General features: G+C 47.6%; 2 protein-coding genes across 3 annotated transcripts in view; both read right to left on the bottom strand.

The window, feature by feature from the left end:
• LOC144729762 (hyccin 2-like) overlaps window positions 1-935 on the bottom strand; it is a 37,429-nt gene extending 36,494 nt beyond the window's left edge. The window contains exon 1 of one of the 2 annotated variants that reach the window (XM_078610235.1): window positions 731-935. The gene's annotated coding sequence lies outside the window, so the exon portion shown is untranslated. The remainder of the gene's footprint in view (window positions 1-730) is intronic. The other variant, XM_078610244.1, reaches the window with a different exon arrangement.
• Window positions 936-2,594: 1,659 nt separating this feature from the next.
• LOC144729756 (integrin alpha-8-like) overlaps window positions 2,595-25,784 on the bottom strand; it is a 132,160-nt gene continuing 108,970 nt past the window's right edge. Inside the window, exons 27-30 of the mRNA XM_078610223.1 lie at window positions 12,733-12,846; window positions 8,916-9,017; window positions 7,869-7,991; window positions 2,595-5,601 (exon numbers count right to left, since the gene is read on the bottom strand). Coding sequence (XP_078466349.1) covers window positions 5,509-5,601; window positions 7,869-7,991; window positions 8,916-9,017; window positions 12,733-12,846 — 432 coding nt within the window. The 3' untranslated portion in view covers window positions 2,595-5,508. The remainder of the gene's footprint in view (window positions 5,602-7,868; window positions 7,992-8,915; window positions 9,018-12,732; window positions 12,847-25,784) is intronic.

The raw sequence follows: 25,784 nt of genomic DNA, 5'->3' as shown, positions 1-25,784 counted from the left end.
AAAAAAAGCGCTTTATAGCTCATCGGATTCCTCCACTACAAATATTCTGCCGTGCGCGGCTGAGCCGCGTGACCTGTGGCCCTCTGCACGGGGGGCCCGCGGGGCTCTGGGGGGGGGGCCCACAGGGCCCCGAGGGGGAGGGGGGCCGTGGGGTTCTGATGGGGGGGCAGGGCGCCGGGCTCTGAGGGGGGCGGGGCTCTGAGGAGGGGTGCCCGCTGGGCGCCTCGTGGCCCGGGCTCCCTGCTGACCCCTCACGCGGCTCGCACGTGGCGGAGGGAGCCCCGCCACGTGGTCAGTCTCCACCCACACCCCGCCCCTCCACCCACACCCCGCCCCTCCACCCTCACCCCGCCCCTCCAAACACACCCCGCCCCTCCACCCTCTCCCTGCCAAACGACCTTCAGCCCCGCCCCCCTACACCATGAAACAAGTGGCTGTGACATCGGCACGGTGCTTGTGCCAGGCTAGGTGCACTTTGAGGGCTGGCTCCCTTCCACACTCACAGCCCATAATTCCTGGCCCCCGCCCTTCACCCCCCCACCCTTGTCGAAGCGCGCCGTCGTTCCGTGAGCAGCGAGGGCAGCAGCGAGGGCAGCAGCGAGGGCAGCAGCGAGGGCAGCAGCGAGGGCAGCAGCGAGGGCAGCAGCGAGGGCAGCAGCGAGGGCAGCAGCGAGGGCAGCAGCGAGGGCAGCACGGGGTGGGGGGGAGGCAGCGAGGGTTGCCGACTCACCGCCCTGGGTGAAGAGAAGAGTCTCACGCTCGTGCCCGTGCGTCTCGGCTGCCTGCTGCCCGGCTTCCCCCAGCCTGCCCCCGTTGGCGGGTCGCCGAGACGAGAGCTGCTGCTGCTGCCCCGCTCTGCTGTCGGCGCAAGAGCAGCAACAGCAACAACAGCGGTGGCGGTGGTGGTGGCAGTGGCCGCGAGGCAAGCGACGTGGAGCGAAGTTTCACGCCGCGCGCCACGGGGGGGGGAGGGGCGAGGGGGTGTGGGAGGGGCGAGGGGGTGGGAGGGGTGAGGGGGTGGGGGAGGAGCGATAGGCTGGGAGGGGGCGGGGTAAGGTGGGGAGGGGGGCGGGGCAGACTCAGTTGAGAAGTGTCACGCGCGCCACGGGGGGGGAGGGCGGGGCGAAGTGGTTTGGGGGGGGTCTCCACGAGCCCGCCACGTGCCACGTGCTGGCGTGCTGTGAATGTCGAGTCCGATGTTGTTGTGCTGCTCGGTCATTCATTGCACCCAAGCGGTTAACAGATCGCGACGTCCCACGACTGTTTCATATGCTCGGCACGTGTTTGTGTGTGAGAAGGCAACCTGTTTTAACAAATGTATCAAATTTCATGAACACAAGTTATGAGCGATGCTTATCTTGTGGAAAGCAGCGAGTAAGCCAGTGAGTGGTTTCTGCCACACATGGACACCCAGTGGGTGCACGGTCTCCCCCGCGTAGCGGTGCTGGTGGAATGTGCCAAGCATCAGTTCCTGTCTAGGCCAAATGAAGCTTGACAAGACGTTTGGGTAGGCCTGGCTACGTAAACGGTTCCAAGTGTGTGTTGACTTTTCCTTCGCTGTAACAGTATTGCATCTGAGAGCCAAGAACCATCTTCGTCCAAATCCACCTCTGAGATTCAGATTTTAACTTGGGGGATCTATGGTGACCCCCCCCCCCCATCGTCACACGGCGTCACAAAAAGTCAGACCCCCTTTGAAATATGACGTCACAAAGCTCCCCCCCCCAAAACCATATTTCCATTTTGAAAATAAAACATGCTTCAAATCGCTTTAAACTATTGTAGTGCATATTTAATGTGGCGCTGCACTCTGATGTTGTATGAGAAAATATTGAATAAAAACTATTTAATTAAGTAGAACGTGTTGTCTATATTATTTAAAGTTGCACATTTTGATGTGACGTCACATTTCTCAAACCCCCCCCCCCCCCTCGTCACACATCGTCACAAATGTCTGACCCCCCCCCCCCCCCCTAGGTGTGTGACGTTATTTATGGACGGCCCCTTACAATTTAGAGTATATATTTTATCTATAAATAATCTGAACTCACAATGTATCTGACAAATGCAGCCTCGTGTTGGTGGTGACATGTCAGTTATGGGCGCCACGGTGGCGAGATGTTAACTGCCTCGCCCGGTATGCAGGAGGTCGTGGGTTCGATCTCGATCCCAACCCTGACGCCTGCTGTATATTTGGAGTATGTTCTCCCCGTGATCGCATGGACTTTTCTCCGGGTCCTCCGGTTTTTACCTCCACATTTAGAAACATGCGTTTAGAGTATTTAGCTGATATAAATTTTCACATAAGCCACTTCGTTGAGCTATCGTTTGTGGCCAGATCGCTTTTAAAAAAAGAGCTACTTAGCTCAGTGGGCCTTGCCTGGTAACAAGAAATATTTTAGTTTAACTTTTGATCGTTTTTGCAAAGTCAATGTTAACCGTGGTTGAGAACGTTCCTTGTGTCACCATGTTCAGTGTGCCATCGCTCCACCTTGCATGCATCTTTTTGCACTAATTGAGCCGAGACAGGATTCTAAACAGACACCAATAAACGTGGCTCAGGACACAGGAAAGATCAATCTCCAGATAACGTGAAGCATTTCTTACAAGTTTATTCAGACATGTCCAGAGTTTGCTTGTGCTGGAGCAATGCTGCTGAACATATGCACTCCCAGAAAAAGGTCGTGTAAGTTGATGGGATGGGTACAAAACACTTACATTTTTTACAGAGATATGCAGGCGTATTATCAGCTGATTTATTTAATTTAATTCTCAACAACGCTAATTGGTGCGACTCCTTAGAGCAGCAATATGCTTCTCACCTTAGATGGCTGTAAATAGGAGGGATTCTAGCCTGTGCTGTATATTAGAAATAATCCTAAGCAACGCACTTCACGTGAACTATCGAAAGCATTATTGTATCGTATATCATTCACATTGAGTTTTGCAGTAAATAGAAGAAAAAGACTCAAAGTGACATGCCTCTACCGAATACAGTCGTCATATCCATCGTGGAAAGAAAGGGGGCTTGTGTCGCAAGCACTGTTAACCCCTTATCAGGGAGAGACATAAACAAATAGACGAAAAATATTTGCCCGTATTGAAATGTCTGGACCTGAAAACAAAATTTTCATGTACAAGGATACGGGTAGACCGTATGGGCTGGTTGACGCGGTATGGTGTCGGATCAAGCCGAATGGACAAGAGAGTCGACGCCGACCAAAGCGTGAGACCCTGAAGACACGCGGTGCCCATAATTTTGCGGGACAAATGTGTTAGGGAAAGGGTGAAGGCGCAGCGGCCCTGCAATTGACCGCCTCCACTGGCAGAGTTCCTCAAGGCGGGCTTTGGCCTAAGCTGATGTTTCCCTATTGAGAATCCAAATCCTTTAAGGAGCCACAATCAACTTACAAACAAAAATGAGCAAATACAAGTTTGACTGTAGTATAGTCGACTTTCGCAAATATTTGAAACATGATTCTGAGCGCGAAGGGATGAGAGATGAAAGTGGTGTACAGTATAGGAATTTCGTGTTCATGGCCACAATAGTAATATTGTATTTCCCTATCGCCATATTAACTTTGTTAACACGTTAACACGTTCAAGATGATGTAAGGTAATGGTTCATTGGGGTGTGTGGCAGCTTGAGAACACGAGGCTTTGCTTACCCATTTGCCTAACCCGATAATCGGATGTTGACAACACCAGCTGACTAATTAAAAAAAAAGAGGGCCGTGAAATATTCATCTTTTTTGTTCATTCTTTAACGAGGTGTCGGTAAAATATATTTACAAGTGTCAATGTACAGAAGGGAAGTGTTTTGCAATGGAGTTGATGCTCAAAAAGAGCACCTTCATGGAAATGCACCCAATAACCCAGAAAAGAGTAATAACCTGGAGGTACAGACGTTTCGAGTTCGTCAGCCTCGCCATATTTACATTTTGCTCGGTCACAAGTTGGAAATTCACAATAAAGTAAAGTGTGCATACGTAAAAAAAAAGACGTGTGCACGCTTTACCATACATTCTGGACATTTCTGCAAACACTGCACTGTTGGGAAACGTAATTTGTTCATTGCTGCACGAGTATTAAAACATGGAACACGTGGGATAGAATATTGTGCTCGTGACTTGAAGGATCTGCCAAGTTATGTACCCAATGGCACAGCTGCGCCCTGCTCCATGGATGAAATCTCAATAGCACCATATGTAAGCGGGCCAAAAGAATATTTCACTTTATAACGCGTAGTTTCATATTCACAATGGTATATACAGCACAACCGAAATACATCACGTTATTCTTCATAAAAATTGAGGATTGCTTTTTTTTTCTCAGCACTTCCACGGTTAGTGGAATTGCATTCGTGCATTTCTTGCCCAAACTTCTCATCGTACAAAATGAAGGGGCTGCATTAGCAGTGGGGCACAGGCACAAGCCAAACAAAAACTTGTCCACCCTTATAACGAACTGTATCACATCAGAACAATATACAAGCGCTGTGAGCAAATGATCCATATGACCATCTTACAAGACGTTGGCCTAACTCTGATGGTGCATTGTCTTTGAGTTGTGCGCCTTTTGGCGTCATCTGGTCCAACACCATGTGAGACTAGGCTCTAAGAAAAGCTGTCTCGGGTGTGGACCAATCAATTTCAAGGACAGTGCATACATTATCAGAGTTGTGTTTTTTGTTTGCATTTCGACCGCAGGTATTGTGGTCAATGCAAACATGACTCCTTCTAAAAAAGGTGTCAGTTTTGTTGACAAATAAAAGGGTAAAAAAACTATTATCAATGTTACATTTCTGCTATAACACAGTGCTAATGACGCAGGCGGTGCTATTTGGTTTGTGTTTAAATGCCATACATAGGTTGTTATGTTGCTATCATATGTATAAACACATTTGGGATAAATAAAAAAGTATCAGAAGATTTTACAGCATCTTAACACCAAAATGTATAAAGATGCTAATATATGCTAGAACGGGTGAGTCTCATGTCAAAACCAAAGTTCACTATGTTAACCGTTGCTCCTTCTTGATAATTTTCCCATTCACGCCGTAAGCATGTAACACAATTTACTTGAATGTAACAAAACAACGAAATGTTGCCTAAATTCAATTGATGCATTTCAGTAGCTGATATGTAAACCGTGAGTGAGTGCGAATGGCATTCCAGGAGGCATAATGTGATTTGACCAATGAGTAACTTCGCAGCAGCAGTGGCTCTGGACGGCTTGAACCGGGTGTCCCGCCCATCTTCACCGCCGACTTTCAGCCGCACCCAGCCGGTTGGGCACCTTCCAGGAGAGAAACGAGAACCACGTGGCAGTCTTCCTCCTTCATCCGCCGCGTGATGTTTGTCAGGTGGAAGATCTTGCTCGGTCAGTTCCAGTGCTGGCAATGTCCCTATTCCCCCAAGGCGCCTCGTGCCACACAGTGTCCAAGTTCGGCGGGGCGGGGAGCCGAGAGGTGCACGGCAACAGCTTGGCTCCAGTGAGGCTGCTGGGTCACGCCTCGTGGCCGTTGGATGCTGGGGCTGCCTGGGTCTGGTGGTTGGTTTCGTCCTTCTGTGGGGGCCTCTTGCGGTGGAAAAAGCCCACCTTGTAGGCCAAGATGGGAAGACATAAACACCGGAATGTATAACGCAGTATAGTCATTACATGAGGCAGTCTGTGTATTGAGTACTTTCTATTTTGGGAGTCTGTGGCAATAACTGGTTCCCAAATCGTTGGAAGACCTTACGTGTATGGAAGAGGAAGTGCTATTGTTATTATAATTTTTTTTCCATCTTTCAAAACTCTCACTTTCCCCAAGTGTGTGAGTTCTCATGGGCAATACAAGTTTTGATCACAGATCTGTGATTAGACTCCTCGTAGCACCGTGACCTTAGAGATCAATGTTAAATGAAATCGGCCTCAAAACAGTGTCTCTATAAACAACCAACATTTGACTTTGCGAAGGTTTTGTCAAAAATGAAGAATGAGGCCAGTGTTCAAGAAGCTGCCAGCATGTAAACTCCACAACAAACGCCTCAATCTCTGCCTCACAAGTCACAAATACAAGCGAAGATGAGCAAAACACTGCCGTACGTTACACACAGCATACACGACACCGCGACAGTTCTGCGGTACATTACACGGACCGATTGTCACAACAACACGCCGCAGTGTGCTGCATGATGCACATGCATCGATGCACTGCACAGCAATCAGTGTATATGTACATACATTTTTATTATCATATCTTTTCGTACATTTGCATAGCGCCTTTATCCCAGGTGCTCTACAAGGGTTATGAGTGGTACAATGAGGGTAGCTAAAAGTGATACGGTGAACAAGGATTGGGGTACGCAGAGGGAGGTTTAGTGGGTACGGGAATTACGGTGGGTAACCTAGGGATGGAGGGAAGGATGGGGCCTGGGAGAAGAGGTGGGGGTCGCGAGGGAGAAGGGGAAATAAAGACAGGGCGGGTGCTGCTCGCTTAATGTGGAAGGGGAAGTCTGTTGCAGTGCAAGGGGGTAAGTCGGGAAAAGGAGTGGAAACGGGGAGAGGGGAGAACGGTGATGAGTAGTGGGAGAGATTGAGAGCGGAGCGGGCGGGAGGGGACATAAAGCTATCCATAGTTTAACATACATGCTTTGTAAAAATAAGGGAATGCAACACTAAATGAGAGAGCTACCATTACAACTTAACAGTTTCAACATTATTCATTACGTTATATTTAGTCACATATATTTTTTTAAAACTAAATAATTTCAGAAACACTGTACTTGTTTTACAACTTCACTAGGTTAATACACAAACTGTTGATTTGCAATTGCATCTGTTTATTAATATGGCTTAATTTGATGCAATTCTTGTTCATTCACTGTTAAACATACTGGATATCAATTATAAGTTGCTGCAATTTACTTCCAGCTATGAATGATGGACTGCTGCTGCTGCTGTGATTCCTACTGGTCGCTTGCTAAGGGAGGGCCCCGCTCCCTTTTCATCTGAAATTCTAAATTGAGGTCTAAATCCCCACGCACACGGACGGTCCACAGTCCTGACAGTCGGCGTTTGCCAGCGTCAAAGACATCTGAATATTCGCCTCGCTGAGGTGGATTTCCAAATGCAACGGACGTTCGCCACGGGGGTCAGAAACTTTGGCTGTGACAGCAGCCCTCATCGGACTTTGCTTTCTCTCGTGTAAAAGGCCCGATTGAAACGCCGATCTCGATAGACGCTTGTGATACCCATGTGCTCACTCGCGTAACTTGCGATTAACCTGCGGCAGACGAGCGAACCGACCGCATCGATTCCTGGGCGACTGGAGCAGGGAAAGGGAAGCGCCGTCGACGTTGGCCCCTTCCCTGCAGGAGCTCCGGTTGGTTTGCCGAGCGCCGGCTGGCCGCTGTACGTGCATGCGCACGCTCACCAGCAGTAGGGTCGCGGTTATAGACGCTAGGGTAGCGGTTAGCGACCCGAGTTGGGATTCCTGCTCATGGCCAACACTAGGGACGTTTATCTGAATCGGTCCTGGGCCTCCCCTAGGTCGACTCGGCCTCAAATGTCGCCACTTGGGAGACAAAGGCGGCCGGGCATGGTGTTAGCCACCCACCCCCTCGTGTGCCGTGCTCACTAACAGAACTTGCCCCAACACAGCTATCGTGCTGTGACGGTTCCACCTGAAGACGGAAGCTTGTGTTGCCTCCGAAACGTCGTGATTTTTATTATATTTATTTTTAATTTAATTTTTCTTTTATTTTTCATTTTACTTTTATTAATTTGAATTTTTTACCTACGTGACTTTACCGAAAAAACCTAAGAATATTGCCCCAACAGTCTGTTGAGGCTCTCCGGGTGACCTTTGTCTTAGTGCTCACCATCCACATGGCGAAGACGAGCAGGGAGAGCAGCAGCAGCCCCGAGAAGACGGCGAGCAGCACGGCCCAGAAGGGCAGCGGCAGGCTCGAGTCAGAGCGGGCCCACAGCACCTTGCTCTGTACCTGCAGTGTACAATCATTCATTCGTCACGCACAGTCAGTGGGTGACCGCTGTGCCACACGTGTGACCTCTTGCGACGGCATTCGCTGAAACTGCTTTTTGCTGCCATACACCGGCGTCTCGAGTGATTTGTTTGATCCACGTGGCACAGGGGGGGGGGCATTCCTTTACGGGGAGTCGCAGTCCACTTCAAACGTTGACCGCCAAATAAAGTGCGCAATTTGCTGCAGGAGTTTGTGCGTCAAGACGGGGCGACGTGTCCAGAAAGTGACAGCCGTCTCCTCCCTCGAACTAAGCTCTCAATCACTAGGAGACCGGTCGCAGATGTAACGGTGACATTTCTGACAAAGTCGAACCATCGGATGCCAAGAAGGCGTCTTTGGCATTGCATGTGGAAGGACTGCCACCAATTCAAATCACTGTCCCTTAAAACCACCGCTCTTGATAAAAACAACACGATAGCCTCAACATAGTGGAATAATAACCCCGATAAAACCGTTATTGTGAGGCAATATGAAGCTTTAGTGGAATAACACTTTTCACTGATTTAACATGTGAGAAGGGAATATTGGAGCGAAAAAAATCTGATGAATATATTCATGAAAAGTTTACACACCAGTGATTGCGCCAACAACTGCCCAAGCTATGCGATCCTCTATATTAAGGTGTTTTCAGCCAATTTATGAGCGCGTATACATAATACACACTCGTACACCCCTTAGTGCTGTTGGAACCGAAATTCTGGCCAGCCCACAAACCAATATCGGAACCCTGAAGATTTGTGCTCCTGCCCCAAAACTCCAGCCCACTCCATCGAGTTGACGGGAAACTTGAAAGCGAGCGGTGCGGACAGAGCAACCCGAGGTCCGTGCTCGCGCGGTTCCGTGGCTCACTCATGGGAAGGAGAGTGGTGAGGAGCTGCTTACCACCACGCTGCCGCTGGGGTACTCTGAGGGCTTTATTCGGTAGGGCACCTGCATCACGTCGAACCTGGCCAAGGCCTGGATGGAAAACTTCTGGTTTTCTCTCTGTCATTGCGTGTGGGGAGACAAAACAGAGCCACGGGTGGTGCGACCGGGTGGATTATTCACGAGGCAATCACAAAACCTCCCGCACCTCCGATTGGCAACGGTTGGCTACGTGCGGTCTGAAAGATGTTTAACATACATACAAAAAAAAAATCTCAAAATATAATTATTTTCTAAATTGTACGTGTGCCAATTACCAAGTTTCCAAATCACTTGTTTATTCAAATGAATTTACTTTAAATCTACAGAATTCTGAAAGTAGATTTGACAGATTCAAATGTATAAAGACCATCGATTAAATCCAGCCCACGGCGCCAGTAGTGGCCATTGAAGAAAAAACAATTACGTTTTGGACAATGGTAAGTTACTCATTCGAACAAAAACAGGGGGATTTTGATTCATTTTTAAGTTATAGTTCCGACTTCTCGTCACATCAGGTTGGGGCACAGCAGTTCCTTACGTAACAACTTTTGACTTCAGCGAGGAGATCATAGTGATCATCAGTCTGCCTCGACAGACAAGTTTTAATCATCAACAGCAACTAGTCACACAACGATGAATTTGTGAATGGAGGAGCATCGAACACGAGGAAGTCTCTGGGATTTTCCACGGGTGTGGATAAGATACAGGCGTAGGCTCCAGCTGCTCTGGAATGGGGGAGGGGGGGCAGTACAACTGCTGTGTGGGGGGCCACCGTAACAGTGATTCACCGCTAAGCAGAGTGAATTTGGCTGGGCCAGAGTAACATCTGGTGGTGCAGAGCCCATCCCAAGCACCCGCTAGCACCGGCCATGAATAGAGACGAGGTGGTACGAATGTCTTCGTGTGCAGCTCTGTGGTACAAGTGACATCAGACGGTTACGAATTGCTGCCTGCGTATGAGGAGAGTTTCCCAAGCATATGCTTCGCTCGCCTAGTTGCATGTGGCACACGCAACTCACGCCTAGCACTCCCACTGACGTAAAATAAGCAATATCAAGGCTCAGCCTTGGCATCTCACTCATCGACGAGCAATTTCCCGCGGTTCAACACCTCCGTGGTGTGTTTACGTAACGACACACACGGAACACGGTTCGCGGCGCTACGTTTGCGTCAGAGCAGGCCGCTGCGATGATGCACACACTCAGGTCATCACCCACGCCGTGGTGCACGTGCAGTGATGTCACTAAACCCTCAACTTAACATGACAACGCTGGACTAGTTTGTTCAATGTGATTGTAAAAGCGGGTCCACGTGCTTCAGAGGAATAACTCTAATGTTTGTTTGTTCCACTCGGTTCGTTATGCTCCCACATTCAAACACGACTTTCACAATTGTTCATCTAAAATGTTGAGCTGAAATGGTAACGTTTGATATGATTTTTCTTCAAAAGTGCTTGGGGATTTAATTCACAGAAGATATAATTTAGTTTATTTTCCATAGCTGAGCGTTAGTATTACTACAGCACATGTACTCGGGGAGTAATTTAATTATCAATCACGAAGAAGATTCATCATATATACATTGATAATTGATATGATAGGTAAGTCAAGGATTGTCAACCAAAATAATCTACTCGAAATATTCCTGAATTGTCTTAAATTTAATGAATAATTCCAGAATGGCCATGCAACGCTACATCGAATTTTCTGAGCCATCCCAGGATTGCCAAGCAATTGGTTGGGCCAGTCCCGGATGAAGCTAGTGTGGGGCCTGTAGCATATGTTATAAAGGGGCCCTAAATAAATAAATACAAACCATAAATATTTTAAAAAATGTGACTTGCATAGTAAAGTAATTGTATTTTTTCATTTGCTATGAGCCAGATAATATGACAAATCGCTCACCTTAAACACCCAGTCGTTCATAAAAGTTGAAGGCAGTATAGTACTATAGTAATAGAGTAAGTGCAGAATCACTGAACCGGAATTGATAGCTTGAAAGCATTTAGCGCGGGGCCCTTGAAAGTGCGGGGCCCGTAGCCACTACATATGTAGCTACTTTTGCTACGAGGACAATCCGGCACTGGGTAGGGCCCATCGGTAGAAGGGAAGCTGGCCAATGGGGGTGAGACTTGTGACGGAATGGCTACCAATGAAGAGAACATGCCCCAAGAAGATGACCGCCATCCAGACGGAGCCGCGAGATCAGCTTGTGTGTGAATCGTTGCATTGCCAGACGATGAGGTATTGAGACAAGTTAGGGACGGTCTTCAACCAGCAGTGGATAAGTCACGTCTCATAAGCACGAGCATAACCAGCACATGCCGACTGGCATCTCACTCAGACCAATCAGTGACCATGTAGGCTCTGTCGTTACAATAAACACATTCTCCTGTGCTGCATTGTGCATTCCGGCCACACTGAACCGTCTGGGAGCCCCTTGTGGCGGAAGCTGCCGTTTGATCTCTTGTCCAGCAGGCGGCGTTCGAGTTCCATAACAGAACTTGCATTCAGATAACGCTGACGGTTGCCATGTTTCCAATTCACTTTTCGATTCAAACGAGTGCCATTTATTCTAATTTTAAAATTGCACGTGGACTTACAGCCCGCTATAAAAATCGTATCACACTCGCAAAGGGGAAAAAATAAACAATTTACACGTCCTTGATATTTTGTGATCGTGGAATGCTTTAATGTTGTTTGCCTTGAAACATACCTTAGCTCAATGGGTTTTACTCGAGAAATGAAACTTCTGAAGGTGTTTAATAAATGAATGTGGGACACGGTGAATATCTTAAATGACACGGTGAATAGAATTTAAGCCAGGCTGTGAATACGTGCTAAGCCAGCCTCAATTGTGGATGGAGATAATTCTGCCTGGGATTTTAACTCGGAGTCTTAATCAGCTCAAACAACGCACAGTGTAACTCGTGTTGGCCAAACATCCCACTGCTGAGAAAGTACCTGCAAATTAGTTAATTGGCATTGCATGTAGGGTAGGACCCTCTTGAACGAGAGTGTTGAGGATCAGTAAGTCTTTGCTTGGTAAACAAGCATAACAATTATAATGGCATGCCGATAGAATACAACCATGGCATCACCTGTCCAGATAAGACATACGATGACGTGAAATTACATACTTGTTAAATGTTATATATCACGCCTGCACAATACAAATGTAAAGATGAATAGTAAACATTTCCATGATACAACTGTTCTCCATCTCGGCTCGCACGTCGATCTTCAAGCAGCCTGGAGCTTTCCGATGCGGCAGGGACGAGGGCAGTGGAACATGGGTGGAAAAAACCCGATTTTTCCAGCGGCAGGCATCGGGTTTTTTTCTTTAATACAATTAAACCCGATTTCGAGGAATTAAAACCTGGTTTAATGAATACGAAACTCTGATAGGCTTAGGCTGCTTCCTCGTCGGTGCTGCTATCGTACTCGGGGGGGCCGTCGGGCACGGGGTAGTCGTAAAATGCGGCGGGCAGGTTGGTCTTGATGAACACGAGCTTCTCCACAATCGTGGGCGCCAGTGAGTTCCTTAGCTTGGAATGGATGAAGCCCATCGTTGAGTAGGTGGCGAAGTGCGGTTCTGCAATTAGAACCAATTAAACCGGATTTCTCCCAATCTCAGATGATCGGGTTTAATATGAAAAGACAATTAAACCCTATTGCAAAAAACCCGACTGTGCTACCCTTGCAGTGGAAGGACCGGAATGGACCGGGGCCCTATAAAACCCCACGGGGGGCTTCTCGTGAACCGCGCGTGGCCTCAAGAGGGCCTCGCTCACCTTGAGGAAGGTGTCGGCCCAGAGCCGGGCCCGCACCTTGAGCACGGCGCTCTCTCCCTTGTGCAGAACACCCACGTCGCAGCGCACGTGGGCACACTCCGCCCAGCTGCAATTCTGGCAGGGCACAAAGACAAAATAAGTAATATAAAAAAAAAATTCAACACGCTTTATTGAAATGTACCCTACTAGTAATTAAAGAACTCCACGACTCCAGGAAGTGGCCCCAAAGCTTGCCATAACGTAAGGGGCCATGACCAATTACAGCCAACGTCAGTTGAGCATGGGCAATTATACCCAAGCTGAAACATAACATATATAAAATAGTATTAAAAATGTTTTAATGATATAATATAGTATTGTCATCAGTATGACATAAGCATACCAAGTTTGCAGTCGATTCCACATTGGGAAGTGGGTTAAAATTGAGTTTCAAGATTTGAGACAAAGATTCCCCCGGAAAGACTTAACAGACTGTAGGGGCAAGTGCTGTTAGCGAGCATCTATGAAGGCCGGAATCGTACACGAGGGGGTGGGTGGCCAGCACCACGCCCGACCGCCTTTGTCTCTCCAGTGGCGATGTTTACACACCGCACCAGGTACTCATGTGAGGCTGAGTCGACCTACGGGAGGCCCTGGACCGGTTGAGAAAATCGTCACTGGCAGCATAGCGCTAACCGCTACACTCCTGCTCCCCACACACACACACACCCACCCACCTACACACACACACCCACCCACCTACACACACCCACCTACACACACACCCACCCACCTACACACACACCCCCACCCACCTACACACACACACCCACCTACACACACACACCCACCCACCTACACACACACACCCACCCACCTACACACACACACACCTACACACACACACACGCGTGCGGCAAAACATCCACCGGTGAAAAGTCCACGCGACGTCCGGCCAGTGAAATCTACCCGACGTCCTGGACTGCAGGGTGTCTATAGTATCTATACCCATGTCCCACGCCCGTGCTTCAAGCTTTAACAGAATCATCGGAATCATTCTTTGTGCTGCAGGAGGAGGAATCCGATGAGCTGTGAAGCTCTTTTTCACGGATGTCCAGTCGGGGCGGGTCAGAAAGTTACAACAACAAACAATACGAAAATACGATAGGCGTGCCAAAGTATAGAAAACGTCAACAAATCACTACGAAAATATATCTATTCATGTGTTTATTTTACCAGGTAAAGCCCACTGAGCTATTAGTTTCTTTTTCAGAAGCGACCTGGCCACAAATGATAGCTCAACGAAGTGGCTTATCTTGTGGAAATGTATAGGAGCCAAATTATCTAAATCATCTAAATTCTTGTTGATTCTAAATGGGGAGGGAAAGACCAGAGGACCTAGAGAAAAAAAACATCCACGGGACTACGGGGAAGAGAGAGACATGCAAATTCCAAATATACAGGCATCAGGGTCGGGATCGAACCCCTGACCTCCTGCATACCACGCAAAAACACTGACACAAAGGTGTGCAGCATTGCATGTACAAAACCTCTCAGCCCTATCCAGACCAAAAATGTGTGTGGCCCTGTAGGTGTCAATACCACCAGCTCAAAGAGTTGAAAAAAATGTGACCAATCCTATTTGTTTCCAGCCTGGATTCATGTTTCTGTTGTCTTTCACAGAGTCGGACGCCACGTCGGACGCCACGGCGTCGTTGGCAGTGCCCGACCGAGTACGAAGCCAACGCTGTCGAGATCCCAGATTCAAGTCGAGGGTGGCCACGTGACGCGTGACGTGTGTGGCGTCTCGTTTTTCTGGCGGCCACACGGTTCGAGCTCGCAGTTCGCAGTCATAAGGTCGCGAGGTAAACCCGGATCGGGGGCTGACCTGACCTTTTATTCCTCTGGGGGTCAATAAATGAGTACCACTTTTAAACTATAAACTAAACTATTGTTTTAAATGTCATCAGGTAAAACGCATTGAGCTATATCGCTGTTTTGCAGAAGCAACTTGGCCACAGTTGATAGCTCAATGAAGTGGCTTATCACGTGGAAGTTTATCGCAGACAAATACTGTAAACGCGTATTTCTAAATGTGGAGAGAAAAACCGGAGGACCCGGAGAAAAATCCACGCGATTACGTGGAGATCGTGTAAACTCCAAATATCCAGGCATCCGGGTCGAGATCGAAACCACGACCTCCTGCATACCGGGTAACATCTTGCCACTGCGGCGCCACATGAACGCTGGCTTACGAATAGAATCAACCTGCCACGTGAATGTGGAATATCCACTTCTGCTTAAACAGATGGGTCCTGCCGCACATTCTCTTTGAGCGGTAAACCACTTTGACGTATGTTTATTACAGCGTTTCGTAACGTTATAAAATTGTAACTTTCAACCAAGGACTACGAAAGGATACTAAAATGTTGGGTTTTACTCTGAATTTGGTTGAGTCCAGGTTGTGGGGTTTATTTGAAAGCCAGACACAGAGGGAGAGAGGGGGACGGGTAAGATGTTTGTGAAGCAAAGTCCTACGATGGCATGTCTTCCTTGTTCCCCAGTGTGGACTGTAAATGCTGGAGCAGATGGTTCTTGGATTGAAATCGCTTCAACCTTTGCCTAGAGTCAAACTACACGTTAGGGATCCAAGTGGTAAAAGTGAACATACAAAAGCCAAGCGGAAGGAATACACGGGCAACTTGTGGCCAATAGTTTTTTTTTATCATCACAACTGATTGATGATACGTTATTTAAATCCAAGCTGACCTCGGATATGTGTTGTGTGCTGAATTTTAGCTTTTCCATGAGGAAACAAGCATTAAAAACCCATGAAGGAATGAAATCATAATTTGAACTACAGCACACAACGTGATCCATCTGACATTCGAGCGAGCAACTGATTGGGGGGCGGGGGGGGGCACCAACGAATGGGTGCCGATTTTAAAGGGCAACTATGCAGCTTCTGCAGACCTCCCTGAAGAATGTCGTCGTCTTTAGAAGTGTGTGCTCAGATCCTAAAGTTAGCATTACAAGACAAACAGGGCAGCCCAGTTGTTAAAAAAAAACCAACAACAACCGTCTTCGACTCAGGCCGCAGCTCTCCTTTCTCGTCGTCGTCCCAACCCTATCCGCGGTGGGCTCACAACACTCCAGGGAGGGAGGGAAGTAAGGCGCGTGTGTGCTTCAAATTACCGTGGCGGCTTTTTAAAAGAGCCCATTGAACCGTCTGGTTTGTCTCTCAGCCTCAAGTGGGTGACCCTAAAAAAAATCTCCCAGCTACACATGATAGACACAATTTCATGGCATTGGGCACTGTTAATGCCCAGACTTTGCAGTGTCGCTGTTCTGCGGTTTGAAACGTTGACATAGGACATTCTTAACTGGAATGTCAATATTTAAATTATAGAAATGGAAAACGAGGAAGAAGATATCAATGATGACTTAGCCTCCTTGGATATTTACACATTCCAGAGACAAGAATGCCCAGCAAACGTTAAAACAACTGCCACTTTACTCCCTCAAGAACATAAAATACCACTTTAGTGTCTTGAACCTTTCACACAGTATTGCTTTTTCGACGTGTTTTTATTTTATTTTAGTATTTTACAACCAATTCCATGCCTATTGTATCATTGGCTTTGGTCCACAAAACAAAATGTATTATCTGGAACTCTCTCGAGAGAGATGGCAGAGCCTGAAATCGCGTTTGGAGTGATCTCTGGAGAGACGTCAGGCATTACCTCCCTAGAGGCCTTCTTCACCTCAGCCATGGAATGACTCCCTAAATGCTGTGTAAAAATAAGATCAGTGTCCCCATGCACAAACGAGTCTGGGGCAGTGTTCATCTCTGCCAGAACTCCTTAGCCATATGGTGGAAATTGCACATTCCTCTGACGGAGCCAGTCACGTCCGATTAGCACGGTTGACTACGTACGGTGCGAAAGAAGTTCAACATACATACATTTCCCACATTGGTGCTTATGTTACCGACCTCAAAGGGATACAATGTGATATACCGTGTTCAGAGACAGGCGAAACGAAATACGTCACCAAACTAAATGTATTAAACAGTGTGTTCACCGGTGAACAAGCTAAGGAAACCGAACTTGCTTGCACAAAACTCTCAGTCCATATAAAATGAGAGAAAAGAATCAAACCACGAGTCTCGTCGGCGTGAAATCTACACACGATTATAGCCATAATCCCCTAAGCCACACAGTCACTTCATTTTCACGCTGTGCAGTTAAAATCAATCTGAGTGAATGGCCAGAGAGCATTGGTCCGGTTTTCAATCCGGATATTTATGCCCGTAAGCCACCCCCTTGTGCAAACCATTCTCGACAAGGGTTTGGAAATACCGTACGTCAAATGATACCGTCACCCACCACAGCAAAATGCATGTAACCTTCACATTTACCCTTTATAACGATTTATTTCCTGTGCAATTTTGCCGTAACTATAGCCGTGTGATTGGGACACTTTAATTAGGGTTAAAACAGTGGCGCTTAAAAGCAAGTTCACTTTGATATTTAACTTGAGCACGTGCTTCGGCGTCAAGCTCCACTGTTATCAATGAGTGCCCTTGCACCACCAAACATGGGTAGGGGCCCTTTCTGCGGCCTCACCGCTTCACCTCACCGGGGGCCTCCCGCACGGCCTAATTGCTCCCTCTGATCTTTGTCGTGGCGAGTCGATCGAGAAGCTGGACGCAATCGGTGCACCTGTGCTCAAGACACTTCTTCACTCGTCAAACGAAACAAAAAAAACTTCCCCACTGATGTCTGAAGCTGGGCACCGTGCCAACGCAACATTCTACTCGTGACTCGCCGCCGTGTTTTCACTTTCCACACACGCCGATCCCAGACCCTCCTCCTTACCCCGATGGAGCCTGTTGACTACATCAGGGCAAGATGTGTCAGGTCCTGTTGAGGCTGGCACGGCACACGTGAGGTGGTTGGTGTGGGCAGCACCATGGCCAAACTCTCCGACTCTTTGGTTATTCTTTGGTTCTTTCGGTTAAGTCACGTCTAAAGATAAAATAATAAATTTAAATAATAGCGACGTTTCGATTGCAACACAAGCAATCATCATCAGGCATAAGAGAAATAGCAACAAAAATCTAACTAGAAAACTATAGACAGACATACAAGCAGACAGACATCACAAGGACACACAGAGAGAGGACACATATCGGCACAAAGAGAGGGGTCGTTTCTGTGACGGTCCCTTAAATATAGGGAGGGGGCGGGGACGGAGAGAGGGAGGGGGCAGAGAAAATTAGCATATCAATGAGTGGACGGCAACGTGTTGCTGCTGCGCAAGTAAGATGACGACGTGGCACGGCACGCAAGCTTTAAAATTAGGAGAAAGACACACTAAAATTAAATAACCTCGCAAAATATCGAAATGTGATGTAATGCAACACAGAGAGTCGGTCAACACACAATTAACGCATAGCCTGGTTGATTACGTATTTCAAAGATTGCTAAGTTAGAATTTAAGTGTGAAAATTCCAAAGAGAGGACACAGGCAGAGAGAACAAATAGCCAGAGAGAGAAAAAAGATAAGCTTAAAACTTCCCCGTAGAAGTGGTTCAATCTTAATTTTTGGAGCTTTCGTGACTGCAGGAATTATTTCTCTTCTTGGTTTTTTCGGTAAAGTCACGTAGAAGGGAAGTAATAAAATAATAAAAATAAAACATAATAAAATTGTGAGAATTGTTTAATTTTATTATGTTTTATTTTTATTATTTTATTACTTCCCTTCTACGTGACTTTACCGAAAAAACCAAGAAGATGAATCCCTGCAGTCACGAAAGCTTTAAATCGAAATGCAGGAATTATTCTTTGGTTCTTTCGGTTAAGTCACGTCTAAAGATAAAATAATAAATTAAAATAATAGCGACGTTTCGATTGCAACACAAGCAATCATCACCTAATTTTCAAGCTTGCCACGTCGTCATCTTACTTGCGCAGCAGCAACACGTTGCCGTCCACTCATTGATATGCTAATTTTCTCTGCCCCCTCCCTCTCTCCGTCCCCGCCCCCCTCCCTATATTTAAGGGACCGTCACAGAAACGACCCCTCTCTCTGTGCCGATATGTGTCCTCTCTCTGTGTGTCCTTGTGATGTCTGTCTGCTTGGATGTCTGTCTATAGTTTTCTAGTTAGATTTTTGTTGCTATCTCTCTTATGCCTGATGATGATTGCTTGTGTTGCAATCGAAACGTCGCTATTATTTTAATTTATTTTTTTATCTTTAGACGTGACTTAACCGAAAGAACCAAAGAATAATTCCTGCAGTCACGAAAGCTCCAAAAATTAAGATTGACTCTTTGGTTCTTTCGGTAAAGTCACGTAGGTATAAAATAAAATAAATTAAATCACCACGTTTCGATTGCAACACAAGCAATCATCATCAAGTGGAAAAACCACAGCAAGAAAATTATTTCTCCCACTTCAGCAAAAAAAATGTTCTTGCTGTGGTTTTCCCACCTGATGATGATTGCTTGTGTTGCAATCGAAACGTCGTGATTTAATGTATTTTCTACCTACGTGACTTTACCGAAAGAACCAAAGAGTATGGATCCCTGCAGTCACGAAAACTTCAAATCGAGATCAAACTCTCCGACTCCCGCGTGCTGAAGTTCACACAATGCACCGGGAAACCTCGACCCACTGAGATCAATCTTTACATACGTAAGACCGGTAGTGTGCTGCGTCACCATAGCCCGAATAGTGCACGTCAACGTTACGCACATCCAAATAAGGTAAACGAACGTAGCGGTGAAATAACCGGCCCCACGTGAATACATGTAGGTATGCCTACCCCCTTTCGTTTGCGCCATGTAGTACGCATGCAGGACTTCTTTCGCGCCGTACATAGCCAGAATCAGAATATGTATTCATACTGGAGGAGTCCAATGAGCTATAAAGCTCGACTTCACATTTGTCGAGTAAGGGCGGGTAAGGATGTTACAACAACAAACAACACAAAAACACAATAGCAAATGATGGCAAAACATAACTACATAAAAGTAATAGATAGAATATGTGGCGAGATGTTAACTCCCTCGCCTGGTATGAAGGAGGTAGTGGGTTCGATCCCGACCCTGACGCCTGCTGTATATTTGAAGTTGAGCGTCTCTCTCCCCGTGGTCGTGTGGATATTTCTCCGGGTTCTCCGGTTTTTCCCTCCACATTTAGAATCAACAACATGCGTTCAGAGTATTTGACTGCTATACATTTCCGCGTGATAAGCCACTTCGTTGAGCTATCATTTGTGGCCAGGTCGCTTCTGAAAACGAGCTGTACAGCTCGGTGGGCCTTACCTGGTAAAATAAAAATAGTTGTAACATCTTTTCTTCTTTCTCCTGCAAATACCAAGAGTGAAACCCCAGGCACGCATTGCACACCGTATAAAGACAAATAAGTATACGTGTATAATTGTTTCCCTCTGGCTATAGAGGAAGAAGGAGAGGCAGGGGTGAGGGGAGACTGAAGGGAGGGCCGAGCCATGGGTTTGGGGGACAGGAGCCTTGGCGGTGCCGGGCAGCTCCAGGAATGGTCCGCCACTGCGCCAGCTCTATTTTCTAATCGTCATGGGAACACGGCGTAAACGAGCGTCGACTCACGCCTTGATGTTGTGCCTTTGTGGTCATCGTATTTGGACCCCAGAGTTGGAGTGCAGCAGGAATAATAGTTATTTTAAACGTGCTGGGCCGTTTCACGGTAGCCGCGTAGAGTTGTAAAAACGAGTGCAGAATATACACAACGGTTCCGACATCTGTGTTCGTGCCACCAAGTGGGTTGGGTTGTTTCGGCCTAATTTACTGCTAAGCTGGCTTCGATCACCAGTTCCATTGGCACGGCTCTATTGCGGGTTGATGCACATGGCTAAGGAGGCTCTCTGACTGCTCACACCGTACTGCCAGCATGGGGACAATCTCAATCGGCAAACAATTCCAGAGGGTGACACCACGTAACCTTCAGTGATTCGGGGGGGGGGGGGGGTCTCAGATACCAACCACAGAGTGCTCCATGTTCAGGTGTTCAGCTGTTTTCAGTTGCCTTGAAGGTTTGCTTTTGAAGTTGCTGGTGACCAAACTGAGATCTCCCCCCCCCCCCCCCCCACGTTAAACATTTGCAAAGCAGTTTGCCTTTAATAATGCATAGGGGTTGAGTGGCAATGTCTCAACTACTTTGACAAGGACATGACCTCGGCGAGGTGTCTGACCACCTCACAGTTAATAAATACAGTACAGTGATACCCCGGTTTACGTCGGGGATGCGTTCCTGAAAGGTGCCACGGTGAATATCGAAACGAAGCAAATCGAAAGCGATTCACGTGGTAGGTGGAGGCGAAGGCCGAGGCCACGGATACGAGAAAGGATGGCTGATGCTGTCAACGACGTCGGTGCGGGTAGCGGTGTTAATAACGTGACGACGTATTTGCGAGAGAACGTAAAAGGGTCAGACGTACATCGGGGTATCGCTGTGATCTATTTTTAATGACAAAGTGTGGGCAAGCGGTTGAGTGCGTGGTGTGAATTCTGAATTCAAAAGGGTCTCCGCGAACTGTTTAACAGTCTTGCCCTTTCACTATGTATGTATGTATGTTGAACCTCTTTCGCACCGTACATAACCAACCGTGCTAATCGGAAGGTGCTATGCAATTCACGTTTGCTTAATCTCTTAAAATTATCACCGCACAAAGTAATCCGTGGGGATTTTAGCCTTTAGACTCCACGCACGTGTTCTTCCAGCACATTCACGAAACCAACTTTTGTGGCTAACGTGGGGGCAGAGATTTAGATTGCACGATTTGGATAAACACTCCACCGGCCGGGATAAACACTCCCACCTCTACCCCTCTTGGCCTATGCGCTGTGAATAAGGGCAATTGCCCGAAACGTCGCTTACTTTACACTTGTTATTTTTGTATATGCCGCGGTGTTATCGATGAATGTGATGAGTTTGTTTCTGTTCTACTCCCACAAGCGGTGAATTCTCTCGCTCGATGCACATCGACGAATCTTAGTCGCCTTCAACGTGCACGTTGCTCTGTGCAACGCGTCGGTGATTGCGTTGATGTCGCACCCCAGTTGCCACTAGATGGCAATGCCTACCGCAGGCAATAACACGAGGAAATGAACCCGGCGCCAATCCGGCACGCGTTCGCTTCCCAGGTTTTGTTTTTACTTCGTTTTTTGTTGTTGTTGAGATAGGAATGAATCATCAACCGCGTGTAATAGGGTTTGGCTGCAATACAATGAAAGCTAAAGCCGCGTCTCTGGTATAACTGCCTCGGCTCACGCAGCGATTACATCCATCCAGTGCCGGATTATCCTCGGGGCACAAGTAGCTACACACGCAGTAGCTGCACGTGTATGAGCAGCTACACGTGTAGTAGTAGCTGCACGTGTAGTAGTAGCTACACACGTAGTAGCTGCACGTGTATGAGCAGCTGCACGTGTAGTAGTAGCTGCACGTGTAGTAGCTACGGGCCCCGCACTTTCAAGGGCCCCGCGCTCAATGCTTTCAAGCTATCAATTCCGGTTCAGTGATTCTGCGCTTGCTCTATTACTATAGTACTATACCGCCTTCGACTTTTATGAACGACTGGGTGTTTAAGGTTAGCGATTTGTCGTATTATCTGGCTGTATAGCAAATAAAAAAAAGACTGACTTTACTATGCAAGTAAAAAAAATTGTGTTTTAATATTTACGTGCTTTACTTATTTATTTCGGGCCCCTTTATAACACATGCAAGAGGCCCCGCACTAGCTTCATCCGGCACTGCCTCCATCAAGGCAAAAACTAAAATTCCTCACCTAACAGCAACGGCGCTGGCCGCAGTGGCCGAACGTGCAGCGAACACCCAAGATGTGTCCCCAAAGGGGGCGGCGTGAATATTTAACGCACGTTTCCATCGGCACCACCGCCACCGCACGCATCAATCGTCCCGCCCGGCGCGTGCGCACTGATGGCCTTCGCAGGCCCCGAGTGACGTGCAGGCGATGAATAATTGAGAGGGCGACGTTTTAACGGAAAAGCGTGGAACGTTCGGGAAGTTGCGCCGCCGTTTACAACGGGGGTCGCGTCTCTTTTCCGTTGCCCCGGCGCAAGAAAAGGGCGTTCGAGAGTAGCCCCATCGCCGCGGATTTCCTGTCCTCTCCCCCTGCAATTCGGAGCGCGATTACTCCTCCAGCCTGACAACCAACACCCCCCCCTTCCCCGAGGGGCCCTGCCTGCACAAAGCCGCTCTCTGTGTTTCCCTTTCGACGTCTCTTCAACCCCCCCAACTCCTTCGTTGACCCTCTCTGTGGACCTTTATTGTCATGCGCCACGTATGATGGCACGGGTTGGCTCCGTGCGGTGCGAAAGGAGTTCAACACAGGTCAATGTGTGAAAGTTTCTTCAAGAGTCCTCAATCGGCGCTGAAGTGGAGTGGTTGTTTGTTCATCGGCCCTTAAATCGCCACAGAAATACTAAAACGTAGCTCAGCCCATCGGCCTGCCCGCGAAATATTCAACTGGCACATTCATAAGATTTTGCCGGCTCAAATGACTGCAATGCAAAGAGACGCTCCTGGGGCCAGAAGACCCCCGACTTCCCGGCTTATCACCTGGGCCCACGAGGGGAGGACTCGTGACACCGCCACTTTCGAAACAGTTCTGGTGATTCATGTTTTAGTTCACGTCCCGTGGGCCAAGCAGAACAAGAGACGGTTACGCGGCAACAGCTCGCGTTACGTGCGGTATCAACGTCAACTTAGTTGTCGCTAGAAATTGTTGTCGTAAAATCCGAAGTTACGTAAAACACTTTTGCCATCTACTTAAGCCACACTGAGGCTGCAGATAGCATTTATAATTATTACCAGCTGCTGTTGCTTCCACTGCTGTTCTTGAAGTCGATGACAAAAGTGAAGATAGTGCTGAAGAATTTTACTTCCCAGGAAAGATGCATTTTTGCGTGTGTTTTGCATGTGGGATGAAATTGCATTTCCCAGATGACACTTTCAGAGGGTATAGCATTCAAACCTTCACACAGATTGATTCAATAATCCACTTGCTGCATTGTCTCCTGATAGCCATCTCACAGCCAATCAGGTTTAGGAGTTTTATAAATGTCCACGTGATCCACCAATCGCATGCCTTCAAAGTGATGAATTAATTACAAGATCCAAGCACACACCAAACGAGTCGTCCATTTCAGGCTGAATTGACCGAATGTGAGCCACAGTCGGTAATGCAACTGAAGTCGCTTGATTCGTAACCATGTGGATGATTCATTATACGAAGATAAAAAAAAACCCAGGTAGCCTTTAACAGACTGTTTGGGGAAAATGCTGTTAGCTAGAACATATATTGTTGTTTGACTTGCATCTCACTGGGATTTTTGCACACAGCGTTGGTGTACGGTGCTTTTTCTGGAATATTTTTGCTGTTTTTTCCTGGATTTTCTGTTTGCACATAGTCACTTTAAGATGTTTTTTGTTCATGTTTTTGTCTTTTGTTTGTTGCGGTTGCACCCGATTCGAATGGCTCACAGGGCTATACCTAATAAATGCAACTGAAACTCAAATATTATGGCCGACAAGATACACAAGGGGGTAGTCTGGTCAGCACCACGTCCGGCTGCCTTTGTCTCCCCCAGTGTTTACATTTACACACTGCACCAGGTACTCATTTAAGGCTGAGTCGACCTCGGGGAGGAGCAGGACAGGTTCAGATATCTGTCACCGCACATTGCACAAAGACCTACACGTGCACATTAACATATGAAAACAGTCACAAAAAACAAAGATCCCCCATTTGCCTTCACAGACTGTTGGGGCAAATGCTGTTAGTGAGGACACATGAAGGCCGGCACGTTACACAAAGGGGTAGGTGGCCAGCACCATGCCTGGCCGCCTTTGTATCCCTCATGGAGATGTTTACGCACCGCATTTGAGGCTGAGTCAACCTGGGGGAGGCCCAGGGCGGATTCAGATCATCGTTACTGGTATTTGCCGTGAGCGGGAATCGAACTCGGGTCGCCGGGTTCGTAGCGCAGCATTCTGCTCTACCGCCCCCCATACACACATTCTCACATCGAACACCCATGCAAAGGAATCGATCCCATATACAGCCTTAGAGGATATTAACAATGGTCACGAGAGGGTGGGGGTGTCGGGGGATGCCCCCCTTCCCATCCCCCACGATGCACTATACCGGGGTCAGCAACCAAAATCACAGAAACAAAAACCCCTCAATATCTCAAGAGCCGCAATGCACGTAAATAGGAGACGGTGGGTCCTTGATAAATAACGGTGCCACGAAGCAGCCCTTAGAGAGCCACCGCACGCGGCTCTGGAGCAGCAAGTTGCCGACTCCTGTGCGACACCGACCCACAGCGACTCGCGTGGTGCGTCACCAACGTTTTTACACTGCCGGCCAAATCCGTCCCATATTTGTTTCTCAAGCCAGCCTCGGCGGCCCGGTATCAGAACAACTGTGCAGGATCCCTGCAATAAAGTTCCACACAGCAACGCCGGTGGTACGGAACTCGTTACAAATCAATTCCTGCCACCCGGCACGAAAATAATAATAAAAAATGTAAACAATTTTTATTTTATCAAGTAAGGCCCACTGAGATATGTAGTTTTTTTTCAGAAGCGACCTGGCCACCAATGAGAGTTCAAAGAAGGGGCTTATCACGTGGACATTTAAAGCAGCCAAATGCTCTCAACGGGGAGAGAGACATGCAAACTCAAAATAAGCATGCGTCAGGGGATCAAACCCACGACCTCCTGCATACCAGGCGAGGTAGTTAACATCTCGCCAATGTAGTGCCCAATTCCCGGACAGGTAGTAACCCGAATGGTGAAGTATGGTCAAATATCACCCATGACCAATGCAGCGGTGTGGAGAAGCCTTTCTTCCAGAGGCTGTGAGCAGCCGTCAGTGACACACGAGCTGGCATTGCTGTGATCCGGGCAGGCTAATCTTTACAGCCCTTATCACTCTCTTAGATCTCTGCCTTTTAAATGTAACAATAATTTAATAAAACTCGCTTCCCTTTGAAAATC

Source organism: Lampetra planeri, chromosome 2 (genome assembly GCF_965212315.1).
Source record: "Lampetra planeri chromosome 2, kcLamPlan1.2.h2, whole genome shotgun sequence".
In the NCBI taxonomy this organism is placed as follows: domain Eukaryota; kingdom Metazoa; phylum Chordata; class Hyperoartia; order Petromyzontiformes; family Petromyzontidae; genus Lampetra; species Lampetra planeri.
Note: the sequence above shows the minus strand (reverse complement) of the source record. Positions and strands in the feature narration are given on the sequence as shown.